This window comes from Mercurialis annua, linkage group LG2, assembly GCF_937616625.2.
Source record: "Mercurialis annua linkage group LG2, ddMerAnnu1.2, whole genome shotgun sequence".
Taxonomy (NCBI): Eukaryota; Viridiplantae; Streptophyta; class Magnoliopsida; order Malpighiales; family Euphorbiaceae; genus Mercurialis; species Mercurialis annua.
In genome coordinates this window covers 8,677,232-8,692,894 of record NC_065571.1, presented here as the reverse complement: position 1 = coordinate 8,692,894, position 15,663 = coordinate 8,677,232, and the positions used below count along the sequence as shown (strand labels likewise).

At 26.4% G+C, this 15,663-nt stretch overlaps 4 protein-coding genes across 4 annotated transcripts; 1 reads left to right on the top strand and 3 right to left on the bottom strand.

Annotated features, from left to right (window-relative positions):
• Positions 1-992: 992 nt before the first annotated feature.
• On the top strand, positions 993-1,738 carry LOC126667377 (stigma-specific STIG1-like protein 1). The gene has a single exon (XM_050360333.2). It carries the CDS (start codon positions 1,061-1,063, stop codon positions 1,517-1,519), a length of 459 nt encoding a protein of 152 aa, XP_050216290.2. The 5' UTR covers positions 993-1,060; the 3' UTR covers positions 1,520-1,738.
• Positions 1,739-7,326: 5,588 nt separating this feature from the next.
• LOC126670741 (stigma-specific STIG1-like protein 1) lies at positions 7,327-7,857 on the bottom strand. The gene has a single exon (XM_050364558.2). It carries the CDS (start codon positions 7,801-7,803, stop codon positions 7,327-7,329), a length of 477 nt encoding a protein of 158 aa, XP_050220515.1. The 5' UTR covers positions 7,804-7,857.
• A 2,383-nt stretch (positions 7,858-10,240) lies between these two features.
• On the bottom strand, positions 10,241-10,823 carry LOC130015047 (stigma-specific STIG1-like protein 1). The gene has a single exon (XM_056104461.1). The coding sequence runs from the start codon at positions 10,760-10,762 to the stop codon at positions 10,280-10,282; it is 483 nt and encodes a 160-aa protein (XP_055960436.1). The 5' UTR covers positions 10,763-10,823; the 3' UTR covers positions 10,241-10,279.
• A 3,675-nt stretch (positions 10,824-14,498) lies between these two features.
• Positions 14,499-15,113, bottom strand: LOC126669661 (stigma-specific STIG1-like protein 1). The gene has a single exon (XM_050363184.2). It carries the CDS (start codon positions 15,014-15,016, stop codon positions 14,531-14,533), a length of 486 nt encoding a protein of 161 aa, XP_050219141.1. The 5' UTR covers positions 15,017-15,113; the 3' UTR covers positions 14,499-14,530.
• Positions 15,114-15,663: the final 550 nt, after the last annotated feature.

Sequence of the window (15,663 nt, the reverse complement as noted above, 5' to 3'; positions counted from 1 at the left end):
GATATAGCTTCTCACTTTTGTTTTTGTCAATGATTTAATCCTCCATTCCATTTTGGATGTTAGTAAAGGAAGTCAATGAAACTATATGTTCTCCCACTTTTATTTTTTTCAACAATTTCATCCCTCACTTTTGTTTTTGTCAACGATTTCGTCCTCAAGTTTGAAAATCAATTTACTCCTAAATACTTTAGCGTCATTGACTATAACTAAAAATGGATGGAGACTAAACTGTTGACGGAAAAAAAATGAGGGCCATATAGTTTAATTTTCAAACAGGAGAGATTAAAGTACAAAATTATATCAAATGTGAGGAGCTACATAATAATTTTTTTTTTTATGAATTTTTTTTTGGTTTATTCAACAAATTTTCTCAAAGATAAACAAAATTAACTTCAAATCCTAAAAGAACATTAATACTAATATCTTATTTCAAGTCCAATAATTTTTAAAATTTCTATCCAATTTAAGAGGTTAATAATAATTTTACTCTAATTTCACTAATTGTTCAATCTAATATATAATACTTTATCATTTTCAATGGTAAATTAAATAAATAAAATATCTCTTGAACTATTATTTTATTTTTATAAATCTACACATATGACTTCTGAAAGTTAATTTTTAAAATGCTGCATGTCATATGCTAAACGAGTACTAATAGTTGAAATTAGATTAGAATTGCTATCAATTTTTAAAATCAAATATACAAAAAAAAAGTCAAGAAATTCTCTACTGTATATTCACAAGTTCTTATTGATCTTAAACCAAATTAAATGCAATGGGGCAGGGGCACCATTGTCCTTGGTGTATAATTATAAAATTAGAACACAAATAAAAGTAAACCCTAAAAAAATAAAATTAAACCACACTCTTCGTAGCACATATTCCAATGTATGAACCCTAACTTTTACCACTTCTCCCGCGTCAACCCTTTTATATTTTCACTATAAATCCCATCTTCTTCCCAAATCTCTCTCACTCCAAACCTTTAAACCTTTCTCCTTCTCTCTCCATCTCTACAATATTTCTTTAAACTCCAAAACCTAATCAACTCACCAATATGAAGCTAATCAAGATTATCTTCCTTATAGCCATAACAATGGCGTTCTCCATTACTCTAACCATGAGAAGCATCGGCAACGTCGAAGAGAAACATTCGAGCACATTGTCAAAAGAGTTGGAAACGGAAGAAGATAACTTGAAGCTGAAGCCATCAAAACGACTGAGTCGTTTCCTTGCTGAAGAGAAAAACCCTAATGCAGCTGACCATTGCCATAAAGATGAAGAAAAATGCTATCTTTTGGGAGGTAAGAATTACACTTGCTGTAACAACAAGTGCATGGATCTGTCTAATGATGATAAAAATTGCGGTGCATGCAAAAATAAGTGCCTGCATACGCAAACTTGTTGCGGAGGGAAATGTGTATATTTATCTCTCGACAAGAGACATTGCGGAGCTTGCGATAATCGGTGCAAAGACGGAGACTATTGCGTATTTGGAATGTGCAATTACGCATAAATAAATAATCTATTTTTTATGATTCATAATACAATAAAAGAAAACCACATGAGAAATTATATACAGTGGTTAAAATTTATCAAATGATTTATATAAAAAAAATATACAGTTTATTTAATTTTTAATTGAACAATATTTACATGAATCCTCAAGGATTTGTATATTTATATGTAATTCTGTTAAAAAGTACTACTTAATGTGTAATATGTATCCCTTTGTCTATTGTTTGATACAATTTTTAGAGTTTTAGAGTGAGAGAGAGATTTTTATATATATACATTGATTCGTGCAATGGAAAAATTAATTTTTCTACTTAACCTAGAATTGGTTTCCTTCTTTGTTCGTGTTTAATTATGCAATTGTATATTTATGAATTTGATATAAGGAAAAATAATCATTTATGCTCTAAGGTTTGCCTATAGGATCAAGTGATCCCCTAACGTCCGGAAAAGTTCAAATATACCCCTAATGTCCTAAAAAGTGAGCAACCATACCCCGATTTTAACTTATAAATGAGATCTTGGTGGCCTGGTTGTCAAAAACAGGGGACCTGGTTATTCATTTTTTAAGACGGTAAGGGCATTATTTGAACCTTTTCGGACGTTAGGGGCTTATTTGATCCTCGAGTCAAATTTTAAGGGCATAAATGACCCTTTTCCCTTGATATAATTTAAAGTGAAATGTTTCAGAATTTCTAAAATTATTACTTTTCGCAATTTTTTAATATAGTGAAAATAGAAAAAAAAAACACACACATTTGATTTTTTAGATTACACCTTTGAAACATATACCCTAGAGTTAAGAATCTAGCAGTATATAAATATTTCAGCTCGTGCACACGATATCTCAAATTTCATGCGAATTTTTTTTATGAATAATTAATATTGGTGTTTGAACCCTTATAAACATTTTACATTTGTGTCTGACATATTTTTTGACTAAATTAATTGCTAAATTTTAAAAATTACATTAATATGGCGCTTTTGAGTTCTGACATATTTAGTCTACCATAGTGATTTACTGAAATAAAATTCCAAATTTGATATTATTGACTCAATTTTGCACACTCAATTTTACACAATCAACATTTCTGCAAAAGCCAATGTGAATCTAGTTTGGATAGCTAAGATATCTCTAAATATATTAAGAGGTTGTGGGTTCGAATCACGTCTCGGTAACTAACAAACTAACAATTGAGACTCTAAATAATCGATTACCATATTAGACAAAAAAAAATATTTCTGCAAAACTGAAATGGTAATAAGCATCAATATGGGCCTAACTTGGATAGTTAAGGCACTTTTAAGTGTATTAAGAGGTCGTGGGTTCGAACCACACCTCCACAACTAACAAATTAACAATTAAGACTCTTAAGAGTCGATTACCAATTTTGACAAAAAAAAACAAACTGGTAATAAGCACAATAAAGGTGAAAAGAAAAAATTACTGTCAAGTAATTAATCTATTAAAAATAAAGAGTTTTTGGCCCAAAATTTCTAATTGAAATGAATTTATGATATATGATAAAATTTTACGAAAAATAAGCAAAATCTGACTGCCATTTGATAAAATAAGCAGAATATAACTGCCACATGCAAATTTTGGCTCCTACTGAAATAAAACTTAAATTTAACGGTCAATATAAAACGAATTAAAATTTGATCATTAAAATAAAATATTACAAGAATTGAAATACTCCTAATCATTTTTTTTTTCAATTAACCCCTATAAGAAATATACATATATAAATTATTAATGATGCGTATCATGTAATGAATCGAACTTACTTTATGTAATTTCTAATTAATTATAACCATGTCTCCTAGTTTTGCCCCTACGGTATAGGTTGTTGTTTGACAAGAAAGCCAGCCCAGCCTTTTCCATTGATCAATTATAAAATGTTCAATGATTAAAAGCATTGTTTTGCAACATATAGTGAAAGTGAAGATAATTTCTCATAAACCCCGCCAACTTAATTTGCACAAAAAGAAAATTAAGTTTTTAAGTATAATATTTGTGGCTTAAACTTGAATTAGAAAACAAAGACCATTTAGTTTTCCATGTAAATCGCTTAATTTCACATGCAAATTTCTGTAAAGCCAATAGTTTCTCATAAGAAAACTGGTTTGTTTTCACATGTCTGTGTGTTCTTTTGCCTTCAACTTAAATGGCCTTTTTATTTTCTTTATTTCTTGTTCATGATAGTTCAATATTATTTTTCATAAAATTTCAATGAGCTAAAGTAGTATAATTTTTGATACAAACAAAACTAAAAAAATCAAATCAAACTAAAATACTAAATGAGACAGTTTTTTTTCATTTGTAACATGTTATATTTTTATAAAATCAATTTTGTTAATCAATTTTATAAAAAGAGCCATAAATAATTGTAAACAGTCAAACGTTTAACAAAAGTTTTCATCATGCTTCAACTTTTAAAATGTCTCAATTAACGGCTCAAATCGTAATATGTTGTTTCAAAAATATTCAGGATCGAAAAGGCAATGCGCCGTAGCTGATCATTAAGATGGCCCACGTAAGCACAAACAAATTGATTTTGGAAGATTGAATTAAATTGCGATTTGGCAAAAAAAAAAGAATTAAATTGCGCTAATTGATGAATCAAAATACGTTTACAGGTATTATAAAGGTTTGATTAAACCTGCAAAAAGTAAAAAGTTTGACTTTTTAATACTATGGGCCGAATTTTAAAAATGGACTAAAATTACAGTCAACTTTTAAAAGTGAACCAAATTGGCGAGTTTAAATCTTTTGGATAGACATGCAAAAAATCTAACTCTTTTTATAAATTAGATCAAAACCAAAATAAAAAATAGTAATCCTTTTAATTATCAATATTGATGCTAAAATAATGAAAGCTTCCGATCCAGAACTAATACAACTTACAAGTTACCAAGAATTTGCCTTACAATCTTGCAGACAAACTGTATGGAATATGCATTTTATCATTCAAAAAATTAAATTAAATTTTCAGCATTAACATTTAATCTATATCTATACTATATTATAATCTTGAACTTCTAATTAGCATTAAGCATATTTTGACAAGTGGATTAGCTACAATTTGTCAAGTGGCAATTTTTTATTTAAATATTTTAATTATTCCATTAATTAATATTAATATATAGAAGTTATAAAATATGACAAGTTAAAACTTATAAAATTTTAAAAGTTTAATGGTTATGAATTGAAAAGTTTTATTAATATATAGAAGTTACAAAATATAAAAAGTTAAACCTTATAGAATTTTAAAAGTTTAATGGTTATGAATTGAAAAGTTTTAATATATTATAAATTTAATAATTAATATAATATAAAGAATTTTGTAAAATTTAATCATCAAAAACTATAATCTTGAGCTTCAATTTAAAAATTAAGTATATTTTAAAAAGTGGATTGGCTATAAATTGGCAAGTGATAATTTTTTATTTAAAGTTTATCTATTATTTCATTAATTAGAAGTTATAAAATATTAAAAGTTAAAACTTATAGAATTCTAAAAGTCTAATAGTTATGAATTGAAAAGTTTAAATGTCTAATTAATTTTTATAATTAATATTATATAAAGAATTTTGTAAAAACATAACCAACAATATTTAAAAATTTATGATTTAAATTTTTAAAAGTTTTAATATATTTATATTGTTTAGATGTTGTTTTTACAAATTCTAATCCATAAAATATTAATATTATATGTTATGAAATATAAAAAAAAAGTATATTTTAATAATATTAAAAAGTTTAATAATTTAAATTATTGCATGTTATAGAAATAGTTTCTTTTAAATCAATCAATATATTAAATTAATAAACAATTTTAGAATACATTTTATTGAACATTACATTTATCTAATATAATGTTATTTAAACTAAAAACTTAAATTTTGAAATTTATTTTGTTAATATGTTATTATATGTTAAGAATACGAAAAAGTTTTTAAAGTTTAATTTAATTAATTACAATTCAATGATTATAAAATTTAAAAAGTTTTTATTTATGTTTATAAGTTATAAAATCTTAAGAGTTTTCACATTGAATAGATGATAAATAACCACTATATATATGTGTGTCTCTTACTCTTTGCTCACGTAATAGACCACGCCATAGATGAATTTTTCTTTCGGAAAGATGCGATTTGTTGACTACTATCATGGTATGTGTTTCCGGTAATCCTCTATTGTTCAAATTTTTCATAAGTTTTTTTATTATATTAAGATCGTGAATATCTATGATGTAACTTATTTTTATAGAATTTGATATATTATAGTGGTAAAAAGTTATGTCATTAATTCTCATATTTTTAATACCTTTTCTTATTATATTTTTTGTATTTGTCATTTTTATAGAAATTGAATATATAGAGATATCATGTGAATTGAGGCCAATATTCGTGTTTTAGATCTTTAAAAAAAAAGATAAAAGTATGTCCATTTATAAATGTATAAATATAAATTGATCTTTAATTTTTTTATTAAGCATGATTAAATAATATATATGTTCATATCATAAACTATAAAAAGTACAGGAATAATTAAATTTTATATGAATGTAATTTTTGATGTCTTTATAAATAAAAAATTAATATGCTACCATTATCTCTAAAATAGTATAAAAATAATTTTTATATTAATTTATTAAATATTATTAGCATTTTATATGACAATAATTTATCTTAAATATAAATATATTAAGAGTATACACTATGTTTGTGTTTGTAATTGTACTACAATGATAGCTTATAGTATAGATTACTAGGAGTGTTCGATGTAATAGTTAAAATGTCAAAACCAACTAATATTATAAGAAAATACAAACACATCCAAATTAAAGAGATAAAGTCTGAATATTTGATTTTATCAAAATACAGTTTTTTAAAAATATTAAAGATTAAACATAAAATTTAAATATAAAAATTATAATGTGTTATACATACCATTATTAATTTATAAAGAGCTTTTAAAATTTTTAGTAATAAGTTTTAAAAAACGTAACGACAAAGTTTATAGTTTTAATGTAATAATAATAATTATTAGTTATTTTATATGTATAATTTTTGTAGAATTTAATCAATAATTAATAGTAATATTATATCATATTAATAAATTAAATATTTAATTATTATTAATAAGTTTAATAATTTAATTTGTTTTAAGTTATACAAATGATTTTTTTAAAACCAATCAATAAATTTTATTGTATAATTATTATAAATTAATAAATAAATTAAGAATACATAACAATAACTTTATTACAAAAAAAAACTATAAAACATAATACTATATTAGAAATTTAATTATGAGATATGAAATAATTTTATATTATTATATGATAAAAATATGAAAAATATTAATTAATTATTAATTTATTTTATAAATTTGAAAAGTTTTATTTAAATTTATAATAATAAGTTATAAAATTTAAAGAATTTTAATATATAATTGATATTTATATGTTGCAAAACAAAATGTATTTTTTAAATTTAATTTAAATTTAAACCAATTAAAATTTAATTTATATAATTTAAAACAATCTATTGCTAGAAATTTGAAGAATTATATTATAAATAATATTTATAATTTAATAAATACGATTTTTTAATGGATAGTCACTAAAATTAACTAAATTATATATTAAAATTATAAGAATTTAATTAATTTAAAATGTTAAATTAATTAATTTAATACAAATTAAAAATTCAGAGAAATTTATAAATAAAAAATAAATATTTTAAAAATTATAAAACTATTCAATCGCACCCGCGCAACGCGCGGGCATCGACCTAGTTTTACGCATAATTGCAAAGACCAAAAGCACAAAACCCTCCATTTTTGCACCTATTATTGCAACCTCCACAATGCCCTCTACTGAAAGATGGATTAACACAGTTGCCATTACAGCAAATCTGATTATATTTGCATTTCTTTCCACAAGCTCCACAGTTAACGCGATCAGTCAACACATTTACACACTTTTTTTTACAGCAATGAGGCCCTGGACTGCCCTTGGCATGGCAAATTGTAGGGTACTTATTACATCGTACACGACGAGGTTTTCGGAATTTCTTTTGATAAAGAACGCGGCCAAATTGATGTTCAGAACTAACTTCATTTATTTCATCATCATTAGATTGTTCGGTTAACTCATAACTGAGATCTTGTTGTTCGTCTTGTTCTTCTTGTTTATGTGGTAATGCAGAAATAGAAAGGACTAATAATAAAGACATAAAAATTACAAGAATCAAGAAAATCTTTAATAACTTCATTTTTTGTGATTGTGTGTGTTATTCAAAAGGAGGAAAAAATGAGTTTGGCCTTAATTCAAGAGAAATAATCAATAAAAGAAAGAAGAGTTGGCTAATTATTTAGGAAGTGGATCGATGGAGAAGACAGGCAATGTAAGTGAAGGTTTTATAGAAAATTTTAGGAATGCAAATCAAATAATTAAATATGTGTTTTTATACTTAATTTATTACTTAGTCCATGATCAACTACTAATGACCAATATTATACAAAAAGTTGTAGAGATTTTATTCCTTATGTTGTTGTGTACGTGTTCAAATACTTGAATAAAATAGATTATAGTGCAAATGCTTTTTTCCTAAACAAGGTTAGTCTAACATAGATATATGTAAAAGCACTTTTCCACACTGTAATGGCAATAATGGTACATTAAAAACACAAGTCAAACTCTCACATCTCCATTATTTTTCTTATTAATAATCAACAAAATGAAACTCTAGACGCTGATAAGTTGGTATAATAGCTCTCCTGATTTAAATGAGGTCGTGGGTTCGAACTGTACTCATGTATATAGCCGTTTCAAATTTGGAGTTAAAATTTTACCTCCCGCAAAAAACCTAACAGGCTCGAGTGAAGATTAGTCTGAATGTGGAAAATTTAAGGGTGCCGTTTCATAACTGGAATCCGTTCAGAACACCTCATGGTATATCAAAAAATAAATCAACAAAATGAATATTTTTTATTGTTCTATTTAATTATTTGAGCTAACTTGTTTTAATAACTCTAGCCAGAATTCAATTTTAATTAGGCAAAAGATTTTGTTATTAACGTTGGCTCAATCAGGCACATTGTCATTTTTAATAAAAATTTAGTATATAGGACTAGTATATATCTCCTTATAAATGATATGATGTAAACGGGGAATGGATGTTAGCCAACTTAATTAATGTTGATTTAAATAGTTCACAATAATTAAGTTTTTGGAAATGCATAAATAGATCAGTCAATAATACAGATACGAGCATATTCATTTGAAAACACAGTCAACAATGTAATACGAGCTAATATTTGTATTATATTTTTATGAATAAGCATATTATTAAAAAGCAACGAAAAGTGACGAAAGAGGTTATTCACACCTAAGGCTACAATACAAGCTCAAGCGAGCAAAAAGAGTCAGGATTTTTAAAGATATCGATGTTCCAATTAGGGCTGTTCATCCTGATTTCTGGTTTGCCAACTTTCCCGACGCGCTGCTTCAATGGCTCGATATAAAAGACGACCTGCTTTACAACTTTTAGTGTCATATCTTCGAAAACCACTTATCTATTCTCATTCGATCACGACAGTGGGGGAATACGTCCAAATAGACTACTAAAAAGGTTTTAGGGGTATGCATCGATCGGTATGGCAACTAAACCGAACTGCTAAACAAATTAACGAATCCAAAATATTTGAAAATTTTATAACCGAACTGAAGCCGAACTATATTAAAACCGAACCGAACTATTATTTCAGTTTGGTCGGTTATTTCAGTTAACCGAAATAACGGAATTTCATTAGAATTAATTATTAAAATATATAACAAAATAAAAATACTAATTTGTAATTAGTATGCAATTTTTGGGGCAATAACTAACTAAATCCTAAAAAGTTACAAAAACTACTTTAATTTTTACAAGGAAGTTACAAATATAATATTATAAATATAAATAATACGTACGGTTATTTTGGTTCGATTGATTGATCCGGGAACCAATCAATTATTCGCTCCAATTAATCCAAAAACTAAAACTTTGATCCAACCAAATTAAATCAAAAAAATCGAACTGAATTGGCGATTAAACTGGTTATTCGACTGGCAATTAAATCAGTTAATTACACCAACGGCTAGGTCAGGAACCATACAAGTCATGTTTAATTTTTTTAATGCTACTCAACCAGGTCAACTGCCAAACTCGAAACTAATAGCTACGACACTGATTTTACCCATCCAATGTTTTTTATTTTGACCGTATGGATTTTTTTTGGATTGGGATTTCCTCAAGTTCAATTCAACTTGAGGGGGTCATGTTCGCGACATACACCGTTTATTATAAAATGAACGGTATAAACTAATTTGACTAAATTTATATTTTTTTGGTTCACACTGTTCATTTTGTAATGAACGGTGTAAATCGATAACATGACCCCCTCAAGTTCAAAATGAACTTGAGAGAATCCCAATCTATTTTTTTTTTATCAATATGGAATTTTTTTTATCCACCCTTGTATATATCACTTTATTTATTTTTTAGCCGCCTTATTAAAACTGTATAGATCTAATAATAATAATAATAATAATAATAATAATAATTCCATTACTTTTAACAAATTGATGAATAAAAATTGTATTACTATTAGTTCATACATATTCATATGGTTCTACTACACACAAAAGAATTTGTATCTCACATCAATAAAGAATTAGATATTCAGCATCAGCACACTTAAGTTCTACTAAGCATAATTGCAAAGTCCAAAAGCACAAAATTGTCCTTTGTTACACCTATTGTTGCAGCCTCCGCAATGATTCCTGCTGAAAAATGGATTAACACATTTGCCATTACAACAACTCTGATTGTATTTGCATTTCTTACCACATGATCCACAGTTCATGCGATCATTCAACACATTTACGCACTTCTTCTTGCAACAATGAGGCCCTGGGCTTCCCTTTGCATGGCAAACCCTAGGGAACTTGTTGCATCTCATACGACGAGTTCTTTTAGTTTTCTTTTGAGCAAGCATGCGACCAAAAACATGTTCGGAACTAAATTCTTCATCGGAAGATTGTTCGGCCAAGTCATTGTCGATATCTTCTTCTTGATCTTGATCATGATCTTGATTTTCTTGTTTTTCTTGTTCGAGGGGTAATGAAGCAACAGAAAGGAGTAGAGCCATTACAAGAACAAGAATCAAGAAAATATTTAGTAGTTTCATAGATATGATTTTTTTTTCTCTTTGATCAAGAATGAGTAAAAGAGAATGAAAAAAAGCTAGCTATAATTTGATAATCTGTAGATGAAGAAGAATGGCAATGCAAATGAAGTATTTATAGGAGTTTTGGTGGGCAAATTACATGTGCTCTTCCACTATATATTAGTTTAATGAGTAGTGCTGATTACTAGTAAATGAAGAACAATAAAGGAAGGTAAGCAAGAAAAAGTTAGTCATAATTGAATAAAATAGTGAACGAGAAGAAATGAGCAAAAGCATATGTTAAGCGGAAAAATAAAAAGAAACATTAAAACATGATTGTTATTGTAAATGCTTTTTTCTCTACCAAAATATGCTTTAGTCCAACATAGACTATTGCAGGGGAGTTTATAAAAAAAAGAACCAAACGAAATAATAATTAAATCAAACCTATAAATCTGGTTCGCTTTAGTTTGATATTATAAATATCTTATTTTTGATTTGTTTTGGTTTTGAATAACCAAATCAAATTGAAAAAATTAAACCGACTAGTTTGATTTAGTTCAATTTAAAAATATTTTTTCCACTTCAATTTTAGTCAACTTTTCAATTTTTACTTTCAATTGTAGCCATTTGTCCAAATTGAAGTGAAAAAAAATTCAAATATGTCGTTTATATAACTTCATATTATTTCAATTTTCATTTGTATCATAATAAATTTTAAAAATGAAATAAAATGAGAGGTTTATTTGAATTTTTTTTCCGTTCCAATTTAGACAATTGGCTACAATTGAAAGTGAAAATTGAAAGAAAAATAGGCTAAAATTAAAGATTTTAAAAAATGTGGCCATAAATGAAAAAATCGAAAAAATAGGATTTTTTGTGTGATTAAGCGTTATTTCTATAATATCTCGTGCTTCCAATAGTACTATAATGAAACGAGAAATTTATTTAATTAATTGATTGAACAAATTATAAACATGCTAGAATTTGTATATTATCACGTCTTGTTTCCAACAATTAAAAATTAAATAAATTTTCAGCGAAATTATTAAATTGAGATAGATTTGCAAGCTTTAACAATTTTGAACAAACTTATAAAAAGTCGAATATATTTGGCTTTTCTGAACCATAGGCCATTGCCGGTTTGTTGGGATAGATTGCAATTCTGCGTTCTTACGAGCTTGGCATGCCATGTAGGTACTGGTAAATCGATTTTGCAAAATTTTATATAATTGCAGTGAATTGATAAAATCGAGATAGGTTTGTATACTTTGAAAGGTTCGGCTAATTAAATTGGAAAAAAGTCGAAAAAATCAGGGTTTTTTTGATACCATTAAACCTCATTTAGAATTGGATTAAAATTGTTGTTGATTTTTTTTTTCTAGTAAAAGGTGCGTGATGCAGTGTGTTTAATGGGTCTCAATCATATCACATCACCTTTAAACTTATTACATTCAGATTAATACTCACTCAAGTTAGATAGGCCCTTTTCGAAATACAAATCTCTAGTTTCAAGTTTTAAACGAATATATACATGAGCATATATAGTTTGAACTTTAAAACAACAATCTTATTTATGCTAGAGGAAATCCTTACCAACTCACATGCATTTTAAGGCCGATTGTTCTCGAATTTTAATTGTGAACCAGATTGGTGAATTTAATTTTTTTGAATAGACATGTAAAAAAATCAAAAAAATTTAAACTTTTTATCGATCAGATAAAATAATAAAAAAAGAAATCCATTTGATTATCAAAATTGATACTAATTAAAATAATGAATACTTCCTATCAAGAGCTAATACTACTTTATCAAGAATTTGCCTTACAATTTTGCAGACAACTGTATGTAAACTCTTTATTATATCTAACTAGTACGAAACCCTCGCGTTGCTTCGGAAAACTATTTTCATAACTAAAACAGAAACACGAAACAAAACAACATGCAAGTAATACATATTTAATTATATTTTAAATAAACACTCCTAATTAAAGTACAAAAACAGTATTATAAATAAAGGCATGTTTTGATAAAGTTCAAAAGGAAGTATTCTAAATATAATAAAATATAAAAAGTGAAACATGTTCAATAGATTTTAGTTTTTTTTAACCTTTTGGGAGGAAATAGTAAAATGCCAAGCTAAAAATATAGCCTTGCAGAAATGCTAGGTGAGATGCAGCATTGATGAACATAAAATCAGAATATAGAATCCAATTATAGGCATTGTAGCATGTTATTGTGTAAAAATAAATATTAATATAATAATTTACTGTTAAAAATTGCAAAATAAGGAATAAATTCAATTATTTTGCTAGGTCTCACTCTCAAATTTAACATATTCACACCACTACATAAGTTTCGTATAACTATACATTAGCTACCAATTTTCGACACTACCCGTTTATACGACATGACATGATACGAAATTAAGTGGATTCGTGTTGAGTTTATATTTGTTCGGATCATAAATGGGTCAATCCGTTTATGACACGGAATAGCATGTTAAATATGTTAAACTCACATAACCCGTCTAAAACATGTTAAGACACATTATAAATTATATTAATTAATTAAATTATTAAATGTGAACAAATATATTTATATAACGCATATAATTTATTAATTGTTAATTTTCTATTAAAATTTATGTTTATTTTGGAGAATTGTTATTTAATTGTGCTCATTTAATTTAAAAATGTGTTAAATTGGTTAAACATGTTATTAATAAAACGTGTTAAACATGCGATCTGTTATATCCTGTTTTAATAAATTGGTTAGACAGTTATATATGTGATAACCCGTTTAATTAGCAGGTTGTGTTTGGGTTCGATATTTTGACACAGTTAGTTAAACGGGTTGTGTTTGAATTGGAAAATTTCATCTGTTTTAAAATGGGTACACGACACCTTTATGATAAGATGACACAAATTGTGAGCTCTACTATACATACATTCTAAGAACCATAAAAAATTTATATTGTAATAATAATAACAAATTATAATTATTGAACTATAATATTGACTGTTAATTTCAAATTATTAATGATAATAAATGAACATTAATAATATTAGTGTAAATATAATAGTATATTACTCTGATATGAAACGAAATTTTTAAAATTTATTACTTTTATATATCTTTTGAGATCTATTGTCAATACTAAAGTGTTAAAAATGTATCTTCATTTTTTAAGAAATATTCATGTAACAAATATAATATAACCCATCATTCATTTTTAATATCTTATACAAATATAAGTATTTTTATAAAAAACAGTAATAAGCTAATAGAAAATAAAATTAATTTAATTATTCAATTAAATTAAAAATATTTACTTAAAAATCATAATTTAATTTTTATTTAAAACTATTAAGATTATTTTTATATTTTCATTTTATCAATAAATTATCACAAATGAATTGTCTTTTCTTTTGGTGTCTTTAGTAATTATCTATAATATTATTTGACTCACATACCACATTTAATGGAAAAAGTAAAATACATACCCTGAAACTTGTAAAATATAATGAGTTTTTGTTGAATTTAAATTAGAAAAGATGGCCTTTATATTGCTGTTTCTATAAACAAATAAATCAACGTTTTAGCTTGTTGCGGGCAGGGGCATTGACCTGAAAATAAGGGGGAAATTGTAGGGACATAAATGGAAGACAAAGTTACTGTACATAGAAAACCCAGTTTTATTATATAGATATTAGATATATATAAAAAAGAATATGAATTTCATCAATTAAAAAATTAATTAAATCTTCATCATCAACATTTAATGATCTATGCATAATTGCAAAGACCAAAAGCACAGAACCCTCCATTTTTGCACCTATTATTGCAGCCTCCACAATGCCCTCTACTGAAAGATGGATTCACACATTTGCCATTACAGCAAATCTGATTGTATTTGCATTTCTTCCCACAAGCTCCACAGTTCATGCGATCAGTCAACACATTTACACACTTCTTTTTACAGCAATGAGGCCCTGGACTGCCCTTGGCATGGCAAATCGTAGGATACTTATTACATTGTACACGTCGAGGTTTTCGGAGTTTCCTTTGATAAAGAACGCGACCAAATTCATGTTCGGAGCTAACTTCATTTATTTCATCGTCATTAGATTGTTCGGTTAACTCATAATCGAGATCTTCTTGTTGTTCGTCTTGTTCGTCTTGTTCTTCTTGCTCATGTGGTAATGCGGAAATAGAAAGTACTAATAGAGATGAAACAAGAACAAGAATCAAGAAAATATTTAGTAATTTCATTTTTGTTTTGTGATCGTAAGTGTACAATTCAAGAAAGAAGAACAAATGAGTTTAACTTTAGTTTAAGAATTGAAATGATCAATGAAAGAAAGAAGAGTTTGTTAATTATGCTGTGGATGGATGGAGAAGAACAAGTGAAGGTTTTATAGAGAATTTAAGAATGCAAATCAAGTAATTAAGCATGTGTTTTTGTATACTTAATTTATTAATCAGTCCATGTTCAACTACTAATGACTAATATTATATATAAAGTAGCAAAGATTTTATTCTTTTTGTTGTGGTCTACGCGTTCAAATTCTTGAATAAAATAGATTATAAATGCTTCTTCCCCAGCATTGGTCTAACATTACATTAGAAATATGGGCAATAATAGACATTAAGAACACAAGTCAAAGAAAGAACACAAGTCAAACTTTCACCTCTCTAGTTTTTTCTTATTAATAATCAACAAATTAACTTTTTAACCATTGAGTTATTTGAGCTACCTTCTATTTACTAATTAGAATTAGAATACAATTATAAATAGTCAAAAGATTTTGTTATTAATGCTGGCTCAATTAGGCACATTGGCATTTTTGAACCAAATCTAACATATTGTTGATTATTTTGAGCTACCTTGTTTTCATAATTGTAACCAGAACTCAATT